Genomic DNA, 21,575 nt, shown 5'->3' with positions numbered 1-21,575 from the left:
CTAAACTCATCAAACATCCATGGCTGCTTAATAATGTGGAGGCTTTGAAGCATGCATCAGAACTGCCACTTCCTGCACCTGTGGCTCTTTTACATATTGTGTGTTAAGTTTCTCTCTCCAACCCCTCCTAGACTTGTTCTTGTTGGTCACATCAATCTACGCAGTTTCCTGTTCCAGCAAAAGCTATTTGTGTATCGAACATGTTCAGTTTCAACATCATGAATAAATACAGAAGTGAAGTCTGGTTTTTAGCTGTCTGAGAGAATAAAGTGATTTTGTTGTGACAACGATGTGATGCCAATAAAGAAAGGTTTATTAGAGAACATTATTTTGCTTTTAACACAAGTTATACAATGTAACAGCAAAGAGCGTGAAGGACAGGAGGGATATGGTTCATTATCACATGATATAACATGGTCAGTCACAACGGTCCACTTTGAAACATCTGCCGAAAAACAACCGTGAATCTGTCGGCTACATCTACGTCTTCCAACTAACACTGACAGCAGAACATTGCAACTACAACTAGAAAAAGGAACATGCCGTTATTGTGACCTGGTGTTTTATTAACCCCCTATACATTGATGACCTGCGTGGTGACCACTGTGGAGGAGCTGGCTGCCCGGCCCTCCCTGACCTTCAGCTCTCGGTTCATCTGGCACCAGACGCACACGTAACACCAGGAGAGTTTGCAGCAGTCGTCGCAGCAAGAACCCTGCAGGAGGAAAGAAAGACAGAGGGGATGAATCTGGGCAAATGAACATTTGTTTCTAACCAGCCCTCAGTTGCTGTGTGTATTTAGGCTTCAGTTCAAGGCTGTTTGAGCGATGGGGTAAATTAATATTTGTTTTTGTCAAACCATGACTACGTAATTCAAACATTGCAAAAACAATGTTTGAATGCTCTGAATTTGAATCCTAGCAGCTATTGATCACATTTCAAATAAGATCTCAGGGAGTTGTGTTTTTAGTTAAATAATAAAGGGAGTCAGGTTTGTTTAAAATTATGTGGTGGATGTAGGGTTTTTTTTTTATCTCTTGTTATTTCCAAATTCAGAAAGCTCACAGTTCCTCTTGACAGATGCAAACTGTGCAGTTATCTGATAGAGAGACGATTGAGGAAATGAATGATATGAAACTCAGTGCTAGTCCATAAAGACCTGCAAAAACAGCCTTTACTGGATGTCAAGTACATAAAAGTCCCTAATTTTGTATTACTGAACTACAGATGTTAAACTACGATTTTTAACCCAAATTTCCAGGAATAAAAACCCTAAAACTCAACGTTCAACAGAAATCAAGATTCTATCATCTATGATATAATTGTTTTTCTCACTCCCATCTATCGGGCCTGAGGTGAGTGAAAAAAAAAAAAGTTCCAAATTTAGTTGAACTGATACTAAAAAAAAAACAAATGTGTGATTCTCACATTAGCGTCTGGGGCGAGACCAGACATTTCAAACAAGTCAAACTTGAGAGTTAAGGTGGACAAAATTCATGCTGTGAACTGGAACTGCTTAATCCAGAAGTGAGACATGAGACATTTCTTGGAAATACAGAGGAACAGAAAACTGTGTAAAGATAATCCCAAAAACTGGACTAAAAAGATCTCACGCTGTTCCGTCGACTCTCCCGGCTTCACATCTCATAACCGACCACAGAACAACACTCTGACATTCTCACCCACTCCCCTCATCAATGCCCCCCTCGTTCAAACCAGCCTTACAGGGATGCCGTTGCGCTCTCTAATGGAGGAGCGGAGTAAGCAGGACACCACACAGCAGCAGTCCAGGAGTGGCATAAGGCAGCACCAGCCGTTCATACTGGCTGTCTGACACTGCATGCAGGGGAAACACCACAGCCCACAGCAACCTGCAGCAGACAGAAAAGAATTCATCACATTTGACTTGGCATTAAGTTTTGTGTGTTACATATCTGGAAAACTCACAGCGAGCGAGTGGGCGCGCGCCAATGGCGTTTATAACACATGCAACGGATGTTAAACTGGAAGAGTATAAATATCTCAGCACGAAAAAGAGGAGCAAAGCACGTAGAAGACGCAGGGGACGGTGCTTACAGGTGCCCATGTCAGCGCAGCAATCGCAGAGGCCGGAGCTCCATGTGCTATGGCTCTGGGCGTTGGTGGTGGTCACTGTCACAACCTGGGGTGAGCTGATGGGCATGGGCTGGTTGTAGATGGCCGGTGGCTGCCCGTAGGCGGGCGGTGGCTGGTTGTAGGCGGGCGCTGGCTGGTTGTAGGCGGTCCCAGGCTGCTGGTAGATGGTCGGGACCTGGCTATAGTTGGCCATGGCTGGAGGATACAAGATAGGAATTCAGAAAGTGGGAATGGGGACTGGTTTGTCACAGTATAAAAATAATCTCAGTGTTTTCTCATTCAGGTCAATAACAAAGAAAACCATATATCAAACCAAATACTTGGTGTCCGTGACTACTTCTTCCTGTGCTGACGCGTTAAAGCAAAAAACCAGAGTGGTTTGAATGTGCTGCTCCTAAACTGTGCGATATCTTGCAGATCCTGCACAGATGAGTGGATGCGGTTATAGCAACATGTTGCAAGATTTGATATGAATCACATTTTTATAAGTGTGGGAAAAGTTTAACTTTGCCTGCTGTTTGACGTTTCCCTTCTTTAAACTTCTCTCAATCTTTTACTCTTTTTTTTAGCTTGTATTCAGGATCCACTGATGGTTTACCACATCACTTGGTGGAGGGGTTTGGTCCCAGGAAATAACACTACATTAAAACACAGATATCATATAAACATCCTGAGCAAAGCTATCTAAGCTAATTTAGAGCTACAGCTTTTGGCTAGTTTAGCTAATTCAGGGCTTCAACTGTGGCTATCTCGGAGCTGCAGCTCTAGCTAGCTCTAGCTAACTTAGCTAAAGCCACATGTTGTAGCTAAAAAGACAGGTTTTGATATAAGTTGTTTTTAACACGGGTTGTCTCATGCATTCATCTTGTTTGCTCACACACTCGTTAGTTTTGATATAAATCAAAGAAATCTCATGATATTAAAATGTTAATGTTCATCCACTAAATCAGATCATTGGCCCTGATTCACATTAACAGTTTGATTAAATGTTGGTTCAGTCATATTAACTATCATGAAGTTTTTTAAAAAGCAACGTTAATAGTCCACAGAGGAAGCAAAGTGTGAATAAATCACATGAGGTCGAAGAAAAGAGGAAACAGCTCAGAATGCAGCTAATTGACAGTTCAGACTTTACTCTAAACTTTTAAACAAGAACTGTGAGTGACCCTCACTCTCTGGTGCGGTCACCAAAACTTTCCACCAGTGGAAGGAAAGAAAAAAACCGCGATTCTCCGGTGAGACTTTTCAACAAGTTCACTGCAGGATCCGAATCAAGCAAAGTCTGACCAAGACTGATGGAACAAACTCACTCTTACCTTTGGGTCTGACTGCGTGACTGAAGAAGTAAAATCTGTCAAGGTGCGAGGAGCTGCTGAGCAGTTCACTGCTGTGCGTGGGTGTAAGTGTGTGTGTGTGTGTGTGTGTGTGTGTGCACGTGTGCGTGCATGTGAAAATTTTAGTTTCTATTTCCTGAGAAAACGAGAGAGACAGTGTTGTTCAGTCTGAACAACACTGTCTCTCTCTGATGTGTTTTATTCATGATATTAGAATAAAACACATCAGAGGAAAGTGTTCAACAGGTAGTAAGAAGAAGAAGAAGAAGAAGAAGAAGAAGAAGTAAAACAAGGTTACTTTCAGTACCAGGGATTTCTATTTTAGTTTAGGTATAAAAATACTTCAACTTCTACTACTAACTAGTTGATGCTGTATTCAGTCACTGTCAGACTTTTCACACTAGAAAATAATATGATGGAGTTGTGTCAAGTGGTGCAGAGAAGAGAAGAGAATAGAATAGTGTACACATGGACTTGAACTTGTGTTACCTATTTTGACCGCGTGATGGTGCAATGGGCTCACATAAAAAACGGAAATAGATCTAATGTTAAATTGAGCAAGAATTATTATTATTACATATATTGTGTATTATTTCATTTATTATCACATATCTTATGTATTATTACATATGTTATACATTGTTTCATGTATTATTTCATGTATTATTACACATATTATTTATTATTATATATGTTATACATTGTTTCATATATTATGTGTTGTTTAATGTATTATTACACATATTGTGTATTATTTCATTTATTATCACATATCTTATGTATTATTACATATGTTATACATTGTTTCATGTATTATTTCATGTATTATGTATTATTTCATGTATTATTACACATATTATGTATTATTATATATGTTATACATTGTTTCCTAATTATGTGTTGTTTAATGTATTTTTACACATATTATGCATTGTTTCACGTATTATGTCTTGTTACATATATTATTTATCATTTCATGTATTACATGTATTATTACATGTATTATGCATTATTTCGTGTATTATGTTTTATTTTATATTGTTTATCTCATAGAGAATGACCTACTGTATTTACATCGAGAGAGAGAGAGAGAGAGAGAAAATTAGAGACAGAAAGAGGTAGACAGAGAGAGAGATAGGAGGAGGAGAGAGAGAGAGAGAGAAAATTAGAGACAGAAAGAGAGCGAGGGAGAGGAGAGAGAGAGAGAGAGGGGAGGAAACTTGAGCAGCGGTGTTTCTGACTCAGTCTTCAGTGAGAGAGCAACGAGAGAGGATCATGCAGGGTATAAGCTCTCTTTCCCATCATCTTCATCATCATCACCATCATCTTCATCATCATCAGTCCAGCCTGCCCCACCTGAGGGATCATGTCAGTGAACAGCACCGCGGAGACAACAGCAGCAGCAGCACCGGGGAGGGAGTACACCTGTGTGCGCTTCTACGTGTCCACCGTCTCCTTCTCGGTTCTCCTCTTCTTCAACCTCATCATCAACTGGACCATCGTGCGGGAGGAGCGGCTCCGGACTCGAGCGCGCTTCGTGCTGGTCTTCCAGCTGCTGGTGTCGGCTCTGCTCCACCTGGGCATGAGCAGCGTCTTCTACTATCAGGTGCACCTTGACGCGCAGCCGGGACGCACCGCCTGTCTGCTCATGGTGACCATCCTGATCTGCAGCGCCTCCTGCATCCTCCTGACGCTCACGGTGATGGCTCTGGACCGCTACTGCGCCGTGTGCCACCCGATGCGCTACACCGCCACCTGCATCGCGGGGCACTGGCCCTGGCTGCTGGGTGCGCTCACCTGGCTGGTGGCGCTGGTCATCCCCCTCAGCCTGCTCCTCCAGCCGAGCCAAGAGGACAACTACAGCGGGAAGTGTGGCCCGGAGCAGCTGAGGAGAGGCGTGCTGCAGAAGGTGCTGTTCATCGGGTTGTGCACGATGTTGATTCTGTACAGCTATGTGTGCATACTGGTGGAGGGGCGGAGGTTAGGGGTGCTCAATCGGCGCAACCGTGCCGGGTGTCGGACCATCGCCCTGCACGGCACCCAGCTGGCCGTTTACATCCTCCCCAGCTTCGTGAGCTTCGTGCTGACGACGCTGCACAAGCACGAGCTCATCCTGACGCGGACCAGAGAACTGTCCGCAGTGGTCACCTTCGCCTTCTTCAGCCTGGCGCAGTGCGTCGCGCCAATTGTTTACGGTTTGCGCAAAGAGGAACTCCTGGAGAACGTGAGCCACAGGTTCCCTTGCTGTTCCCGGTACTTGAAGAGTGTCCTGGGCTGGACGGTGCGAGGCAGCTGGGTACCCCCCCACCACAGAACACGGTGCGACTCCTACAGGTTTGCTTTTTCTCATATAAAAGTTCTAATAAGTTACTAATACAAAGATTAACTTTGGGGTAACCTTCCCACCCACCTTTCCTCTCTCCCCCACTTTTTCCCACTCATCCCAACCGGTCGAGGCAGATGGCTGAGCCTGATCTAGAGATCTGTTTTTGCAAAGAGGGGTTTTTCCTTCCAGAGTCACCAAAATACACATTCTTAGTGGAATCTCTCATCTTGTAGGTTCTCCTCCTTAATATCTTAAGCGCCTTGAGATCATGCATGTTGTGATTTTTCTCCCCTTACAATAAAATGTTATCAAAATATTCAGGATAGAAATCAGTGTATTTAAAATCACCTAAAATCAATCCTAAAACAAACCGGCAGCCAGTGCCAGGATGCTTAGACTTTTTGGATTGTGTTAAAAGCCGAGCAGCAGCATTCTGGACTAACTGTAGATGAAGGATTGATTTCTGAGTAAGACTGTGAAGGGAGTTTTGAGAGGAAATAAGGGCGTTGATGATTTTTCTCCAGGTGTAAATGTGAAATAAAAGATTTCACCTTGGCTGTGTTTCTAAAAGGATAAAAACACAATTGCACAACCTTTCTTAATGTGAGGTTCCAAACTCAGGTTATATATATATATATATTAAAAAATCATATGTGAGAGCACTTCTACATCTGTTTCTTTAACTCACACCAGTAAGTAGATTATTTATCAAGGATGTCATAAACAGCATATTGTTTGGGCAGAGATTACAATGAACGGAGTATGCAAAACTTTGCAGAGATACTGACTTGAGGCGTTAAAGTAGAAAACTGTCCCTTCTTCAAAGTGAAGGACGAGTAAGAACAAGACAAGTTCCCTCATTTGACAAAAACGTGTAGAACTAGTTCATTTGCATAAAGCTCAATATTACTGTTACTACTTCTACTACCTAACTAAATGAGTAATTGACATCATGCTACCATTGTCTTTTTTAGAATTAAACCACAAACAGAAAATACTTCCCCTTTCAGTCTTTTGCATCTTACCACACCACAAAAAGAGCACACGACTTCATTCTTGAACCTATTGTCTAATTTCATGTCCGTCCCCCCCAGGGAGCGAACACTCACCGCCCTGACGATCATCTCCCAAGAGGTTCCACAAGTCCTAGTGGAGGAGGAGGAGGAAATGAGGCCAATGTCAGTCCGGAGTTCCTCACATGACTCACACTCATGTCAGGGTGATGCAGACAATGCCTGATGGGGGGGTGCAAAGAATGTCGCTGTTGGGATCCTGAGCGGCACAGGGACATTTGGAGAAGTAGCCGGTTTTCTCAGGGCCTCAAGGAATCTCCTCGGACTTCATGAGGAGAAGATTAAGACCAGGATGTACAGCAACGTTATGTTTGGACGAATCACAAGGACACATGGACTAACAGCGGAGCAGAGTGTGGTTCAACTAGTTACTTCTCTTACTGTGAATTTGCCTGGCTGGTCCAGGGATTTAAACCTAAAAGTCTTCAGCTCACAAGTCAACCTCTCAGACCTCTTGGCTACAAACAGTCTGGCATCATTTGACTGCGATGGAGCAAAAATGTTGTTTCCATGTGTTCTTTACCATGTGCATATAAAAAAAAGAAAGATCTCTAACTCTAATGGCCTTGATCCACTTCAATATTTCCATTCCCCACATGCTGCAAACAGTCTGCCATCTTGGTCATTTTGTGGCTGAGTTGCAGTCTGTCACGCACACTTTCAGTTAGACGGGGGAATTCACAACATTTTAACCACACGGCTCCTGATGCACTGGCTCAGCAACATCCACATCGCGTGGCAGCGACACTTAACAAGTGTGTAAAAGTGCAGGAGCGAGTTCCTGTTTTTAGTTCTACAGCTACACAGATACCACAGCAGCTATGTGGTGGCGGAGCACTTGCTGGGATTCCTGTAAAGAGCGTTGAGTTGGAAGAGTCCGGGGCTGCAGAAGTGAAAACAAACTGCAGATAATAATAAATACAGAAGAAACAGGAAGTAAGTCTGGCAGGAAGAAGTGTGGGGGAGAAGCGGGAGGGTGACAAGGACTTTTTTTTGGGTTCGATATTTAATACACTTTTTAAAGGTTGTAAATAAGAGCTTAAAAGTCATTCAAGTTTTTTTCTGTCAAAGCCACATTCACTGATATGACAATATCAGTAACAAGTACCAGGACATTACTATATCTCAGTTCAGGCAAAGGCCAAACTAAAGATATGTTTATTAAGTATAAATTAGAATCCATACAGATGTCAGGTTAATGGCCATTTTATTTATTAATCCCAATAGAAGTGTGTCGTTATGTCACAAAGCTCAAAGCAGATCTGCACAAACATCACCACCCCTCTCATCAATCATCTGGTGCATGTGTTCATATCAAACAGCAGCTTTGTCACAATACAAACACTGAGCAGATCTTTTGTGGATCCTGTACAGATACAGTTCGAGCTGCAACAGATATCTATTTACAGTTAATGATACCGGTCACCTTCAGCAGAGACAGTGTACTTCTGAAACACTGTGTGACGGAAGTAAAGAATGTGTCTAACCTCAAGTCATAACAGGAACCTCAAACAGCATCTGTGGAGCAAAAGGCAAAGGCTTCTTACACGTGCAGAAGACCATTAAAGTACATGAACGCCACTCTGTTATACTGTATGTACAATGCAACACAATGCAAACAAGTGTACAAAGTCAAAAGGAAAAGTTTGATCCTTAAAGCCCCGTTGAGTATACATTAAAACAGATTAGTTCAAAGCTTTCTAATCTCAAAGTTGCATTGTTGTTTAGTAATCAAACAAACATAACACCATGATTTCATTTTTCACCAGATTAAATGCAATCTGACAGTCAGCTTCTGCTATGCGGTGAATTTACTCCATCATGCTTCTATCTGTTTCTATCATGTGTCCTTAAGATTACAGTAACACAAAAGTACAGCATCACTGACTTCAGACAAGGTTTTGTTGGTTAATTGCACCTTTGCATATCACTGCCTCAATACACTGGTTGTTTTTGCCATTTAAACAACATGGCAGCTGGACGGGGAAACTAAATGACCAACTGGTCGGTCTGAAACGAGCAAAGAAATTTGAGTCGCTCTGAGCACCGCTTTGCACCAGGTGTTAAGATAGGGCTCCAACCTGATGACGATCCAGATAACACAGACATATCTTTCACATATGAAGAACGCAGCAGGAAATTGTCTGAGTCAGACACGTTCACAGCAACAAGAGAACTTGAGGAACGTTCAGGCGAGGCGTGGTGCCTGGGAAGAGCACGAAGGAGGCTGGACATGATGTGTAAATTCCGCTGAGAAAAGCGCAGTGTTTTTGTTTACAGCACATCGACATCTGTTATGGCCCTTATCGCCAAAAGCTCTCGTGGTCTTTCCAGGTTGACATCCTCGTCAGCATCTTTTACGTGCATGACAGCTCTTTTTTCATCCTGAGATATTTGTATTCTTACAATTTTGCGTCCTTTGCACGAAACATCATCAACGTGATGCTCGTTGTGACTTTTGAAGAAATGTTCCTGCTGCATTCTCACATGGTTAAGATATTTTCCGGACATTTTCCAAAGGGCCTGCCACGAAAAGTTCCAGAAAATATTCGTACTGAGTGAGACATTTGAATTCTCATTAACATTCTCATTCTCATGTACATAACCCCCTGGGAAACGTCAGATAATTGTCCAGCCCACAGTGAGTGTCTGAAAGCAGCTACAGTGTGCTGAACCAAACTCAAGTTCAAAAACAATGACTCTTGTATAAAAATTATGAGGTTGCAGATGCATCTTCATTAATGCTTAATCGTACAGATGGGATCATGAGGTTTGACCCCCACCTTTGCAGTCCACATGTCAGTACCCTTGAGCAAGACTAAATGCTCTTGCCTTATGTACATGAGTGGGTGTGTGTGAGAATGAGAGGTAAATCGGCCAAAGGCGCTTTGGATAAAAGCCTGAAATAAATACAGATATGATGAGTGGAGCAATGATGAATATAAATTTGATCAAGTGTGAGAGAATCTGGCACATCTGACAAAGTACCTGCTGAGATTTGAGGGGTAAAAAAATAAACAGAGCATTGTGCGTTTAGAAACCCAGAGGGTGAGGAGCCACCACTCCTCCGTTCTCCACCATGGCAGCGGAGATGGACCGCAGGTTCTTGAAGAGTCGTCTGGACTCACTGGATTGCAGGGTCTTGATGTCGCGCATGACCCTCTCATGGGCCTGAGGGACAAAAGGAAGCGTTAACGAATGAATAATCGATCGAGAGCTTTTGCCAGCAGATGTTGGGGAGCGAGTCTTTGAGAAAAAAAAAACTCTGAAAGTTAACAATATAAGGAGTTCAGTTTCATAGATTGTATATGAAGATGGACGAAATGACTGCTCCTCATAAGTGAAGCCACAAAGAGGGGGCAGTGTTGACGCTTCGTCCATCTTTATATACAGTCTAGTTCTTATTAGTTGGACTTTTTCTTGAAAAAATGACAGTTGCATACTAACTGGAATTTATTATCATCTGGTATTAAAAGGTTTACTGGTATATTGCCTCCAATCATCCATGTTAAAATTACTGTTTCAATATCACCCACATTTATTTTATTTATTATTCTACCTTATTACAAACATGATTCAGTATGAAGCACTAATATTAGATTGTTTTTCTTACTTTCACGATACAACATTCAGTCTCAATGTAGAACCTTACCTCCACACACCAGGTCTCACACAGCATCTTCTCGTGCTGAGCTGAGGCTTGACCCTGACTCAGAGAGCGTGAAGCCCTGCAGAGGAAAACGAAATAAAAGAAATGTCTCTTAATCGAAGAAGGCAAGTGAAATTCTCCTCATCGACAACTTTTTTGACGAGAGCCAGTTCCTTAGAAATCTGATTTCACTCATACCTGGACAGGACCACCACCATGGCGTAAAGGTCAATGGCGCAGTCGGCGACTCTCTTCAGGACAAACTGTTCATCTGAAACAGGAACATGCATGTTGAGTTGACTCATCACAAAACAAACTCACCTGAATGACAAGAGGATTCCTCATTTTTATTAAATGCGATTGTGACAACGCACGGTGCAAGTTTGAGTGGACAAATCAGAATTCTTATTTTATATCATCGCTACAAGATCAACCACGTAAGACTCAATGACTTTAACTGACAGCAAAAATGTACTGGATGGGGATTTTCTCCAAACCCACGTGATTTCTCATCCCTTCACTCACGCACACACACTTACCAATGATCTTCTTGCCATGTTTGATAAGCAGCTCTTCAATGACGGCTCCGAACTGTTCAATTGCTTTAACTGTCTAAAAAGGGACACACACACACACACACACACACACACACATACACACACATACACACACACACACACACACACACACACACACACACACACACACACACACACACACACACACACACACACACACACACACACAGAAGTCAGTAGAAAAAACGTTTTCACCCACCCACGCACTCTTTCCTAGCTATCTTTAGGGAAACCCCTTAAATCAATGGCGGAAACAGTTACATACCAGTTCACCACTCTGTGTCAGCTCAGGGTGCACAGTTCCCTGCAGAGTCAAACCTGTGCCCAAACCTGCCTTCCTACAAACACAACAAAAGATGACAGTGTTATATCAACAAACAGACATGTTGTGGAAACAGCTCAACAATATTCAGTTTTACATCAGTGTCCGCACTAAATCTTTTTAGCAACAGGACGACTGTGTAGTGTGAGGCATTCGAACAATGCTCATAAACACGTTATACAATTATGTTTCCTACTCAAAGCCAAAGAAAATAGACTTACAGCCTAAACAGCTGCTTCGAGCTGCAGTTACAAATGTCGAGAGAAGCAAGTGAAACCGGAGCAATTACAGGTGTAATTTATTAGATTATAATTAGATTCATTTTCTGTGCAGTGTTTGTAAAGGGTCGGGCTAATCGCTACAGTTATTTTGTATGACGAGCTGTTTCACCACATCAGAGACGTTGTGTATACCCCATTTGAACTCAGCCTGACCAATGCAGTTACCGATGTTAGATAGTAAAGAATTTATAACATATGTATATATATAAAATTGGCAATTATTCCTAAAATATCACAATAGAACCCAAAGTCGGAAAATGTATTACTTTCATGTCAAATATAAATATAAATGCACATCTTTGCTGAAAACATTTGTTAAACTGCTGCAGGGAGATTTGAATCTCATAAAAGTGTAAGTCAACAATCTTTAAACAAAATTCTTTGAAGGAGGAAGTGAATGTAAATGATAGGCAAATCCTGGAAATGTGAACTATTTGTAATACAGGAGAGCAAATATCACATGATGAGCAGTTTCCGATCAGAGGTCAGTTCAAATCTTTAAATTGTATCTGTCATGTACAATAGGGGAAGACTCCATCTGTCTATCTCCCCCTGCATAGAATAAACAAATAGTGAAGGGAAGTGTGAGTTGCAACCTTTTGGCTCTCTTGGAGATTTCCCCTGCGAGAAACCCAGCATTGCCAAGCGGGTTCTTCAGGGCCTTCTGTAAACTCTTCAGCTGGTTCCCAGCATTCTAGAAGGAAGAGATGGAAAAATGACATATATCAACAACAGGGAGGGAAATTGATTCAAGGTGTTTACTTAGACTGTGGCTCATTAAGTCACAGATATGTTGAAACCAAAAGCAAGATGAGAAAAACCTTATAAGGACCCCTTAAAAAATTACATTACATGATACACAGTTGCATCAGACTTGAGGTACTCCCGCGTCATGCTGTAGTCATTACCGAAATCTTACCCTAATATATGAGGAATCAGATGTGTCATAATTCAGGGGAATTTTCAAAGAGATATACACTTTTCTCTTTTTAAAGCAACACAATGTAAGAATTTACCTCGGGTACATTTCCATAACAAAATACAAATAAAGAAACGACAAGGTTACAGCCTATGTTTGACTAAATCATAAATAACACTGGCAGGGATGTTTACTCTACCGCATTGTCGTCACTAGTACAAAAGCAACATCTTTAAGTTGGCATCTGTCCTGCATCCTTTTGCCTGACAGAGATGTCATTCTCCCTCCTATAACTTCGCATACCAACAAAACAATTGTGAAGCTGTAATTTGAAGGTAAAAAAACGACATTGTGTTGCTTTAAAGCTGTCCTAAAATCGACCTCCATTACAGGATAGTGCACAATTTTGAATAATAAATGCTGTCAGTGTTGGCAGATGTGCAGTTTTTGTTCCACTAAACTATTAGGTTCCTTTTATTTGAGTAGGTGATACTTCTGTTAATTTTAAACTTTTTGACTCATCTGAGATATTTTAAGTTAAATTATCGTTCCTCTCCTCAGAATAAACAGAGATGGTCTCTGTGTCCTCTCTATAAGAAATACAGTGGAAGAGAATGTAAAGACAGAGTATGGGAGACACAAGTTTAACACAGATGCTTGGTGTTAAATAAGAAAAAGGAAGTCGCTTCTTGATCACCCTCGTTTTATAAGTTACAGCGGTTTCTTACAAGTCGCATAGGAAGTAGTGTTAAGAGTTTTAGACAGCAGAGATCACTTCCTCTAAACAGAACATCTGTACTTTTCCACATAGTCGTTATCAGATCACCACAGTTGAGTCTGCAGGAAAAAAAAAAAAAACAGTCCAACAAAAGGGGTTTCATGTTACCTGGAATCCATTGAGGGCGACAAATAGCCTCAGGATGTCATTGGTTCCCTCAAAGATCCGGAAAATTCTCAGGTCTCTCATTACTCGCTCCACTCCAGAATCCTTCAGAAACAGATTCAGACTTTTACATTTCTTTCTGAACCAAATCCTGTGCACAATTCAGCAGCAACAAACACATATGACCCATAAATTAAGGTTACATACATACAGATATGTTTTTATCTTAAAATGTTAACAATTTCTGTCCACATGAGTGTTAACCTCTGGATCAGAAGTAATATCCATCCATACCAACACTTAAAAGCAACTGTCGTATGACCATTAAAGTATACTGGCATGTGCGTGCCACTATAAACTGGAAGCAGCAAACAGTCATTAAGCAAACATTTGTATTTTAGGCAGCACAGATGACATATTCTGTCCAGAGGAGCAGAAATGAAAATGTACAGGGCACACACATCTGACTTGTCTTCCCTGGTGAAATGAAACCCTGAGTCAAAATGCTAACTGTGAGCAGAACTTATCAAATCATGTTTGTATCACAGTTTCTTACCTTGTTCCCTTTAGATAGCTCATTGCCCACAACTAATTTCACACTTATCTTGCTTAAGCATGCCGGAAGAGGACAAAGTTACAGAAACATCTGCAACTTAAATCTTAAACGTTAAATATTCTGTTCTCTGTTGAAGTTTTCTGTGACCTTTGAGATTATAAATTGTTCTGTTGTTAAACTAAATTGCTGGTTAACTGCACTGGTTATTTTTCCTGCTCTGTGTAAGTGTTTGCAGAGAACAATGTGTACCAGGGTTGCCACCTCTGCAGTTATTCAAGTGTTGTTTCATGATTGGGCATACTTTCCACTGTGCTGCATGTCGGCAGTGGCCTCCTGCCTTGTTTGGTTTATTTTAAGAACAGCAACAATCTTGTTTCCATAACTTCAACTTCAACCACATATCTTTGGTTACTTCGTACACGCTCTAGTCTTCTGTGCTTACCTGAGGAAACAATCATTTACTTATTAAGTATTTTCTGAGCATGTCTTGCACGCAGCAACAATATAACTCAACAACGGACTGGTAAAATAAGTATACACTGCTGTGGCCATGCCTACAACAATGTACTTGTAGAAACTACAAACGAGAAGTAAGAGCTGGGCTTTAACTGCACAACAGCTGTTAGCAAAGATTACAGGTTAGCAACACTTGTAGTTGATTTTCTATGTCGCGTTCTACATTGTTTGCCGAGTCTGATGCCGTTTGGTTTCTTCCGGATAGGATCATGTGATAGGAGCCTGACAAATCAGCCAAGCCAACATTGTGGCCAAAAAGATCAGTTTGAGCCCGTCCAGACCAAAACGTTCCTAACAGGTTATTTTATTATTTTTGGGGCCAGGAATGAATTTGTTTGTTAAAGAAAAAGAAGGTAGAAGGTAACGTAATTTACAGATTCAACTCTGCTTATAGTGAGCCACCTTAGAAAAAAGCAACATTGCATGTAACAGGGTATAAACAGAGCATTCACCTTCATGAAGCCCATGCCGCCCATAACCTGAATACACTCGTCAGTCACAGTCCAAGCTGCTTCCTGTCACAGTTGAGGGGGAAGAAAAAAAAAATCAAAACAATAAATCAGATTCTGCTTTGACGAGTACACAATTATATTAAATCAGTAAACAAGCCTTGAAACATCCACTTCCCCTTCCACCCTGTCTCTTCAGTTTTCCACGGAATAAGGAACTTTTTGAATGTTACGAAATAGGTGCTGTTTTCCCCAGACCACTAATATGTGTCAGAAATAATTAACATAAATACAAATATAAGTCTTCCCTGATTACCACAGGAGATAGAAATGAAAGCAATTAAGATTCAGCCAGGCACTATGAGAAATATTATCACCTCTACAATCTCTTCCTGTAAAACCAATGAGAGTGCTGTTTTGCGAAAGCTCTTACAGAAGCAAAGATCTTGCTGATGGCAGCTTCAATCTGGAACTCAGACGCTCCACTGTCCATATTGCCACTGATCATGTAGGCCATCGACTGCAAAAACAAACCCAGAAGATGTAATGTCAGTGCAAATCTATGGTGTCTTGTCCATCTATGCATTGATTTCCTGCAGCAGTGCAAAACAATGTAAGGATCACACATGATGATGATGATACAAGTATAAAAGTACAAAGTATAAAAGTAAAACACAATCTTTAAATGCTCATGATTTATTGCCTTCACCAAGGAGGTTATGTTTTCACTTGTCTCTTTGTTTACTCTTCGTTTATTTTTTTGCTTCATTTTTCACTTCGATTACACAAAAACTACAAAACCAATTTCTACCAAACTCTCTCAAGGGATGGGGCCTGGGAAGATCCCATTACATTTGGAAGAAAATTAAAGGGCAGATCCAGGAATCCAAACCACTGGCATTTCTACTCACAGATTTGTTTGACCTTGGGGAAGTAGGCGCTCTACTGAGCAAACTGTCTAACCACTCTAAGACAACTTACCTCAGAGGTTTTGCTGTTACACTGTTATTTTATGAACAGGAAATCTATGCCTGATGTTGAGAGATACTGACAATATTTGGTTCAAAACCATGTTCATGTGAAGTGAAATTAAACATCTCTGTGTTGGAAAATACTGACTTTTGGAGAAGGGGTAGAAAAGCCCTGTAAGTTACACCGACCTCAGTCACGTATTGCAGCATCGCCATGCGTGCCATTTTCTCCTGGATGGCTCCATAGTTGTGGATCTTGCTCCCAAACTGGGTTCTGTTGGCTGCGTGATCCACCTGATGAAAAGAGGGAAATGATGCTTACAGTCACAAATGAAGTCACAGTTATGGGCTGTAGCTTCAGCTTAGTAACAGGTCGTTCCTCTTACTGTAGCACATGAGATCAAATGCTTCTGCCGCTCAGTTAATAAAATATACTGAGAAAAAACTGATTTTTTTTCTTTGTATCAGTATTACAAGTCAAATACGAAGAGTTAAAATTATCCCATACACAGCAGTTCACTTTGTGTTAACTTGTAATTAAGAACCTTATTAAATTAAGCAGTTTCTGACAAGATGACATATTTGTTCACTTCATCAGTCCATAAAACTGAGTGTCTTAGAAAAACAGATGTGACCGGAGCTCATCGGAATCTTTGGCGCCAGTTAACTCAGCAGGAAGTTGCAAGGCAGAAAAAAGGTCACACTGAACTGAAGACAGAGAATTTCCCACAAAACCACAACGAAAGAAATACACGAGTAAAAGAGGGGGTATAACACCTACAGATGAGAAGCGATGCAGCACATACATACTTCCCTCCGTGTCTACATATATTGTGCTGCATGTTGTTTACTCACAGCTTTGGTGATGACACCCTTCATAGTGCCGGAGAGGGCAGCGGCCATGCCGAAGCGGCCGTTGTTCAGGATGTTCATGGCGACCTTGAAACCGCCACCGACCTCACCGAGCAAACAGTCAGCTGGCACGCGTACATTATCGAAGTAGACCTCGGCCGTGTTGGAAGCCTTGATGCCCATCTTCTTCTCTGGGGGGCCACTGCGAGTCAGAGGAGAGAAAACAGACACTGATTCATTAAATTTAAAAAATAAAAACAATCAGGGCTTGGTGACAAACAGAAAACAATGCTCACTGTGTCACTCCTCCAAAGCTCCTCTCCACGATGAAGGCTGAGATCTTGTCCTTCATCTCGCCAGTTTTTGGATCCTTCATGGGTGTCTTTGCGAACACTGTGAAGATCTCAGCCAGGCCTCCATTGCTGACAATTAAATTTTTTTTTTGTTAAAGCAAAGCTGAACATCAGCCTCTAGCCATTACATCATGTTGCAGAACATAATGTATCATACAGTGCTGCCTCCTTGTGGTGAAATAACAAAAGCCTGTTTCTTCACCTGATCCAGATCTTGCTTCCACTGAGGGTGAAATATTGTCCGCAGGGGGACTGAATAGCGGTGGTCTTGATAGACGCTGCGTCAGAGCCACTGGCTGGTTCAGTCAGACAGAAGGCTGCTATATTCTCGCCTGCGAGGACAAATACACACAAGCGATGTCAATCAGGAACAGTGCACAAAACAAAAATGATAAACCGCTCTCAATCTGTCCTTCATTGGATTGAATGATTAGGTTTATGGTTAAACTGTAAGATATCAAGCCTTAGTTACTTTTCTTTGTCAAGTGTTTGATAATAACAATAGGAATCATACCTGTGGCGAGTTTAGGCAGATACTTCTCCTTCTGGGCTGGATTCCCAAAAAGAAGAATGCCCTTGAAGCCAATAGACTGGTGGGCACCTAGAGTGATGCCAACACCCAGGTCATGACTGCCAACGATCTCAACCAACCGGCCATACTATCAGACATACAGATATTATCACGTTAGACACACAGCACTTGCCAGTTTATCTGTTTCTGACACAATCTTTACTCATGTGGGAGTGAAATAGAGCCAATAACCGTAAGTCTAACAAGGAGAGGTTACCTGTGTGTTTGAGAGGCCGAGGCCATTCAGCTCAGCTGGCACCTGCAGGCCAAAGGCGCCCATCTCCTTCAGGCCCTCCATGGTGTGATCCTCCACCTTCTCCAAGGCATCGTTCTTGGCAGGATCATTCACCTCCTGTTCACAGGGAGAACAAACATTGAAGGTGGGGGGGTGAATAAGAGGGTTGTAAAGTGTGTGATCAGACAAACTTATCTATGAGCGTTAATATGTACCTCAAAAAATTTGGAAACGGGTCCCACAAGCTCTCTGAGGAACTGCTCCTGCTCCTCATTGAGAGCTACAGTACAGACAATGGGGATTACACAGAGGGTTAGGGTTAGAGATATTTCATTAATTGTTGGCATCTTTTAAAACAGATATTAACATGATAAGACTAAGGCATTTTTGTGCTGTGCTTAAACTGAATGAACAGAAAACTATGCGGATACCATTCTTATATATCAGGACTGAACCATTACATGTTCAATGTTTGCACCAGATTCCAGTGTAACTAGTCTTTAACAGAGGTATGTTTGGCACCTTTTGTTTTTTCAAGTTAATCCTGCAGGAGTTTCTGGGGGCTGGTGTTACATGTTTACACAGAGAAAATGATTTCATGAATTGAGAATGAGTCTTTAGTATCTCTGGTGTTACCTGAGGGGTAGGGAAACACTTGGGCAGTGGCGATCTGCCCCTTGAAAATGCTGACAGCAAATGATTTGGATTCCTGTAAAGAATGAAGTCAAACATCATAAAGCTGTTGAGTGGCTGGGTAACGGTTACCAACCCTGATTTTTCTTCCTCATAAAACAATTTAAAGTAGATTTGTAAATGTGCCGCAGCCTCTGTTTTTTAGATTTATAATTAGTCTCTTGCAGTCTTCGCCTCCCCTGTCTGTATTGGCACAGTGGAATAGTGTGAAACTATTGGTGGGACATTGAATTGCATCAACCACAAGCATGTGCATGTCACTCCAAATAAACAGGAACCCATCATTAAAAGCACTTATCTTCAGAGAGCGGGAAGATTAAATTCTAAAGATGTGGTCAATATACTGTAGCTCAATGTGTCAACAAAGACTAATTGTAAAATACCACAATGGAACATGATGTAAACATACATGAGAAACTGTCTTCTTTTCAACTTTAGTGGCAGCATCACTTCCGACTGTTGCCGTCTTCTCAATCACCGCCTGAAGAGAAACAAACCGTTCAGCTCAACAATTGAAAAAATAAAGAAATAAAAGAACCATGTACATTGCACTGCTCAAATAAACAGATCTGTCAGGTTGATGAGATAACAAATGCATCTTTATTATTTCCTTACAGTGAGTCTCATTGTTTCTTTCAGCTGGATAACAAACTTTCATTTTACTGTTTACTGTTACTTTGCTATATTGAGCCCTGAGATAAATCAACAAATAAAATAAAATAAGATTTAGAGTTGACATGAACTGACGCCTTGAAGTAAACCTGTTATTTTACCTGCCATGATAAGACTAAGGCATTTTTGTGCTGTGCTTAAACTGAACAAACAGAAAACTATGCAAATTCTTATATAACAGGACTGAACAATTACATGTAAAACGTTTGCACCAGATTCCAGTGTATCTAGTCTTTAACAGAGGCATCTTTTTGGTTTTTCCAGTTTATCCTACAGGAGTTTCTGGGGGCTGGTGTTACATGTTTACACAGAGGAAATTATTCCATGAGTTGAGAATGAGTCCTTAGCGTCTCCTGATGATCAAACTGATGAAATGAAACAGCTGTCAAACAGCGATGAATGACAAGTTTAAAAAGACTGAAAAACAACACATTTTGTTAATATATAAAATTCTCCAATTTGTTCATATTACCGCAGCAAGAGTTCTTACAAAAATTCAAGCATTTGAGCACATCATCCCCATTCTCACCTCATTGCACTGGCTACCTGCTACGCTCTGAACTGATTTCAAAATTGCAAGTTTTTACATCTCTTAACGTCATTGTCCCGTCTTTTATCCCTGTCCTTCTAATCCTGTACATATCTGCTTGTAATCTAAGGTCTGCAGATCAACTCTTGGTTCCCAGAGTTCGGCGTGAAACTGAGGGCGGTAGAGCTTTGTCTGTAAGGGCTCGACAACTATGCAATAACAGATAAGCTGCATCATTGTCCTCTTTTCAATCTTGTTGAAAGACTAATTCTTAGAATATAGCTTGTACCTTTTATTCATATGTCATTTTTCTGTTTCTGTTTGTGAAGCACTTTGTAAACTTGTCCTATATAAATAAAGTGCATTATTAATATTAATGTCAGATGTGGATATGCACTAAGATGGCATCTTCCAAACTGTGTGAATGGTTGAGCCCTGTACAGGAAAAACGAGAGTCACCCACATGTGTCACCTTTACCACTGAGTCATGTGACCAGCGAACCTTCACCCACTTCGAGGGGGAGAGGGGGAGGGGGGCAGAGTTATGTCACCCTGACTGTCATTTCCAAAACAAGGCGAATCAACAGACACTGGAACATCACAGACCATCGGAAGGCAACAGAAACATCTGACAGATTGTAGATTAAAGAGTTAACAACTGACAAACGTAAGCTAAAGAGTTAGCATTGACATGTAGGCTAATGTTACTGTACCTCTGCAGCTTGGCTGGCGTAGAGACGGGAGCCTTGGACAGCTGCCACAGCCCTGGCCTGACGATGACCTCTGTGGTCCAGACAAGAAACGATATGAGTGCTTGTTTCTCTTTTTTTTTTTTTTTTATAAACAACAAGTCTGTCATTGTAGCATGGAGCTAACGTGAAGCTTCGAGAGTAACGTACCCAGACAGCCCGGGGGGGATCCGGAGAATGGAGCCGCACAGTGCGGAGGTCTGGCTCACCTTACGAAGCAGCATGGTTATTGATGTGTTGTTATTCTTCTGTGAAGGCAAACACAAGCTAGTTAGCTCGATAACACACCGGTTGCTAGCTAGCGGCTAGTGTAGGTTAGCTAACGGCTAACGCGGTGCGCAGGAAGGCTACGTAACGTTTTCTGACTCCTCGCACAAAAAGCGGCTGGTGTCGGTTTGAATGGTTTAATTCCTTCGGTCGCGAAACGAAAACAAATATGTGTAAAGTACCTGCTCAAGTTATTTCACGTCCTCAAGGTCCTGACGGGAGTCGACTGTTCGATTCCCCTCAAAAGAACTCCTCTACTGTAGAGTGGCGACCGCGGTGCTCCCTGGGATATGTAGTGTACGGGGGTGGTCCAAGTCTACCGAACCAAAATACATTTTAAAAAGCCACTACGTCATTTAACAGACAACTTCAACAATTAATTTACTTTAACATATATAAATATAGCGCAAACATAAATAAGTGGGAGTAATACTTATTGTAGTTATTCCACATATTGACAATATATACTGTACCTCATGTTCTGTGACTTTGTCCTTCTTCTCCCCAGTAGTTTTAAAGTTGGACAAACCTTTAAATATTAATATTTGTGTACATAAAATTCTGCCATTACGGATCCCAAACTGAACAAATTATTGAAATTGGTTAATTATTATTGATCAAACGTCCCATCCCAGTTTTATTTAACAATCATTAACCTCACATCTACATCGAGGGTCAACGT

General features: G+C 41.4%; 3 protein-coding genes across 7 annotated transcripts; 1 reads left to right on the top strand and 2 right to left on the bottom strand.

Annotated features, from left to right (window-relative positions):
- Nucleotides 1–292: 292 nt before the first annotated feature.
- ponzr1 (plac8 onzin related protein 1) lies at nt 293–3,569 on the bottom strand. Of its 3 annotated transcripts, none has more exons than XM_020095488.2 (4): nt 3,432–3,569; nt 2,077–2,310; nt 1,726–1,871; nt 293–715 (listed from the first exon to the last, which is right to left on the bottom strand). In XM_020095488.2, exons 2-4 carry the CDS (start codon nt 2,306–2,308, stop codon nt 575–577), a joined length of 519 nt encoding a protein of 172 aa, XP_019951047.2. In that variant the 5' UTR covers nt 2,309–2,310; nt 3,432–3,569; the 3' UTR covers nt 293–574. The 3 variants fall into 3 exon arrangements, with proteins under 3 accessions (XP_019951047.2, XP_069374933.1, XP_069374934.1); XM_069518832.1 differs by lacking the exon at nt 3,432–3,569 and adding an exon at nt 2,429–2,538; XM_069518833.1 differs by lacking the exon at nt 3,432–3,569 and adding an exon at nt 2,436–2,532.
- A 299-nt stretch (nt 3,570–3,868) lies between these two features.
- LOC109634786 (odorant receptor 131-2) lies at nt 3,869–7,409 on the top strand. 3 transcript variants are annotated; one of them, XM_020095478.2, is made up of 2 exons: nt 3,869–5,783; nt 6,870–7,409. In XM_020095478.2, exons 1-2 carry the CDS (start codon nt 4,816–4,818, stop codon nt 7,012–7,014), a joined length of 1,113 nt encoding a protein of 370 aa, XP_019951037.2. In that variant the 5' UTR covers nt 3,869–4,815; the 3' UTR covers nt 7,015–7,409. The 3 variants fall into 3 exon arrangements, 2 of the variants coding, with proteins under 2 accessions (XP_019951037.2, XP_019951038.2); XR_011239921.1 differs by having other exon boundaries at nt 4,409–6,428; nt 6,476–7,409; XM_020095479.2 differs by having other exon boundaries at nt 4,409–5,768.
- A 629-nt stretch (nt 7,410–8,038) lies between these two features.
- Nucleotides 8,039–21,194, bottom strand: acadvl (acyl-CoA dehydrogenase very long chain). The gene is made up of 21 exons (XM_020095688.2): nt 21,076–21,194; nt 20,777–20,874; nt 20,591–20,660; nt 19,086–19,157; nt 18,620–18,692; nt 18,199–18,263; nt 17,966–18,100; nt 17,692–17,836; nt 17,380–17,509; nt 17,121–17,246; nt 16,828–17,026; nt 16,162–16,266; nt 15,435–15,521; nt 15,005–15,067; nt 13,484–13,585; nt 12,275–12,372; nt 11,341–11,413; nt 11,037–11,109; nt 10,696–10,768; nt 10,501–10,576; nt 8,039–10,019 (listed from the first exon to the last, which is right to left on the bottom strand). Exons 2-21 carry the CDS (start codon nt 20,848–20,850, stop codon nt 9,882–9,884), a joined length of 1,977 nt encoding a protein of 658 aa, XP_019951247.2. The 5' UTR covers nt 20,851–20,874; nt 21,076–21,194; the 3' UTR covers nt 8,039–9,881.
- Between the last annotated feature and the right edge of the window lie 381 nt (nt 21,195–21,575).

Source organism: Paralichthys olivaceus, chromosome 22, assembly GCF_024713975.1.
Source record: "Paralichthys olivaceus isolate ysfri-2021 chromosome 22, ASM2471397v2, whole genome shotgun sequence".
Lineage (NCBI taxonomy): Eukaryota > Metazoa > Chordata > Actinopteri > Pleuronectiformes > Paralichthyidae > Paralichthys > Paralichthys olivaceus.
The sequence above is the reverse complement of the archived record's forward strand: the minus strand, read 5'-3'. Positions and strand labels throughout refer to the sequence as shown.

Bases quoted from the DNA above. Each gene is read 5' to 3' on its own strand.
- LOC109634786 (XM_020095478.2), top strand. From the start codon at position 4,816: ATGTCAGTGAACAGCACCGCGGAGACAACAGCAGCAGCAGCACCGGGG. The intron at 5,784-6,869 runs GTTTGCTTTTTC...CGTCCCCCCCAG, and splicing joins ACACGGTGCGACTCCTACAG to GGAGCGAACACTCACCGCCC.
- ponzr1 (XM_020095488.2), bottom strand. From the start codon at position 2,308: ATGGCCAACTATAGCCAGGTCCCGACCATCTACCAGCAGCCTGGGACC. The intron at 1,872-2,076 runs GTAAGCACCGTC...TGTCTGCTGCAG, and splicing joins CTGCGCTGACATGGGCACCT to GTTGCTGTGGGCTGTGGTGT. The intron at 716-1,725 runs GTAAGGCTGGTT...TTCCTCCTGCAG, and splicing joins GAGAGCGCAACGGCATCCCT to GGTTCTTGCTGCGACGACTG.
- acadvl (XM_020095688.2), bottom strand. From the start codon at position 20,850: ATGCTGCTTCGTAAGGTGAGCCAGACCTCCGCACTGTGCGGCTCCATT. The intron at 20,661-20,776 runs GTACGTTACTCT...TCTGGACCACAG, and splicing joins ATCCCCCCCGGGCTGTCTGG to AGGTCATCGTCAGGCCAGGG. The intron at 17,510-17,691 runs GTATGATTCCTA...TTGTCCTCGCAG, and splicing joins TCTGCCTAAACTCGCCACAG to GCGAGAATATAGCAGCCTTC.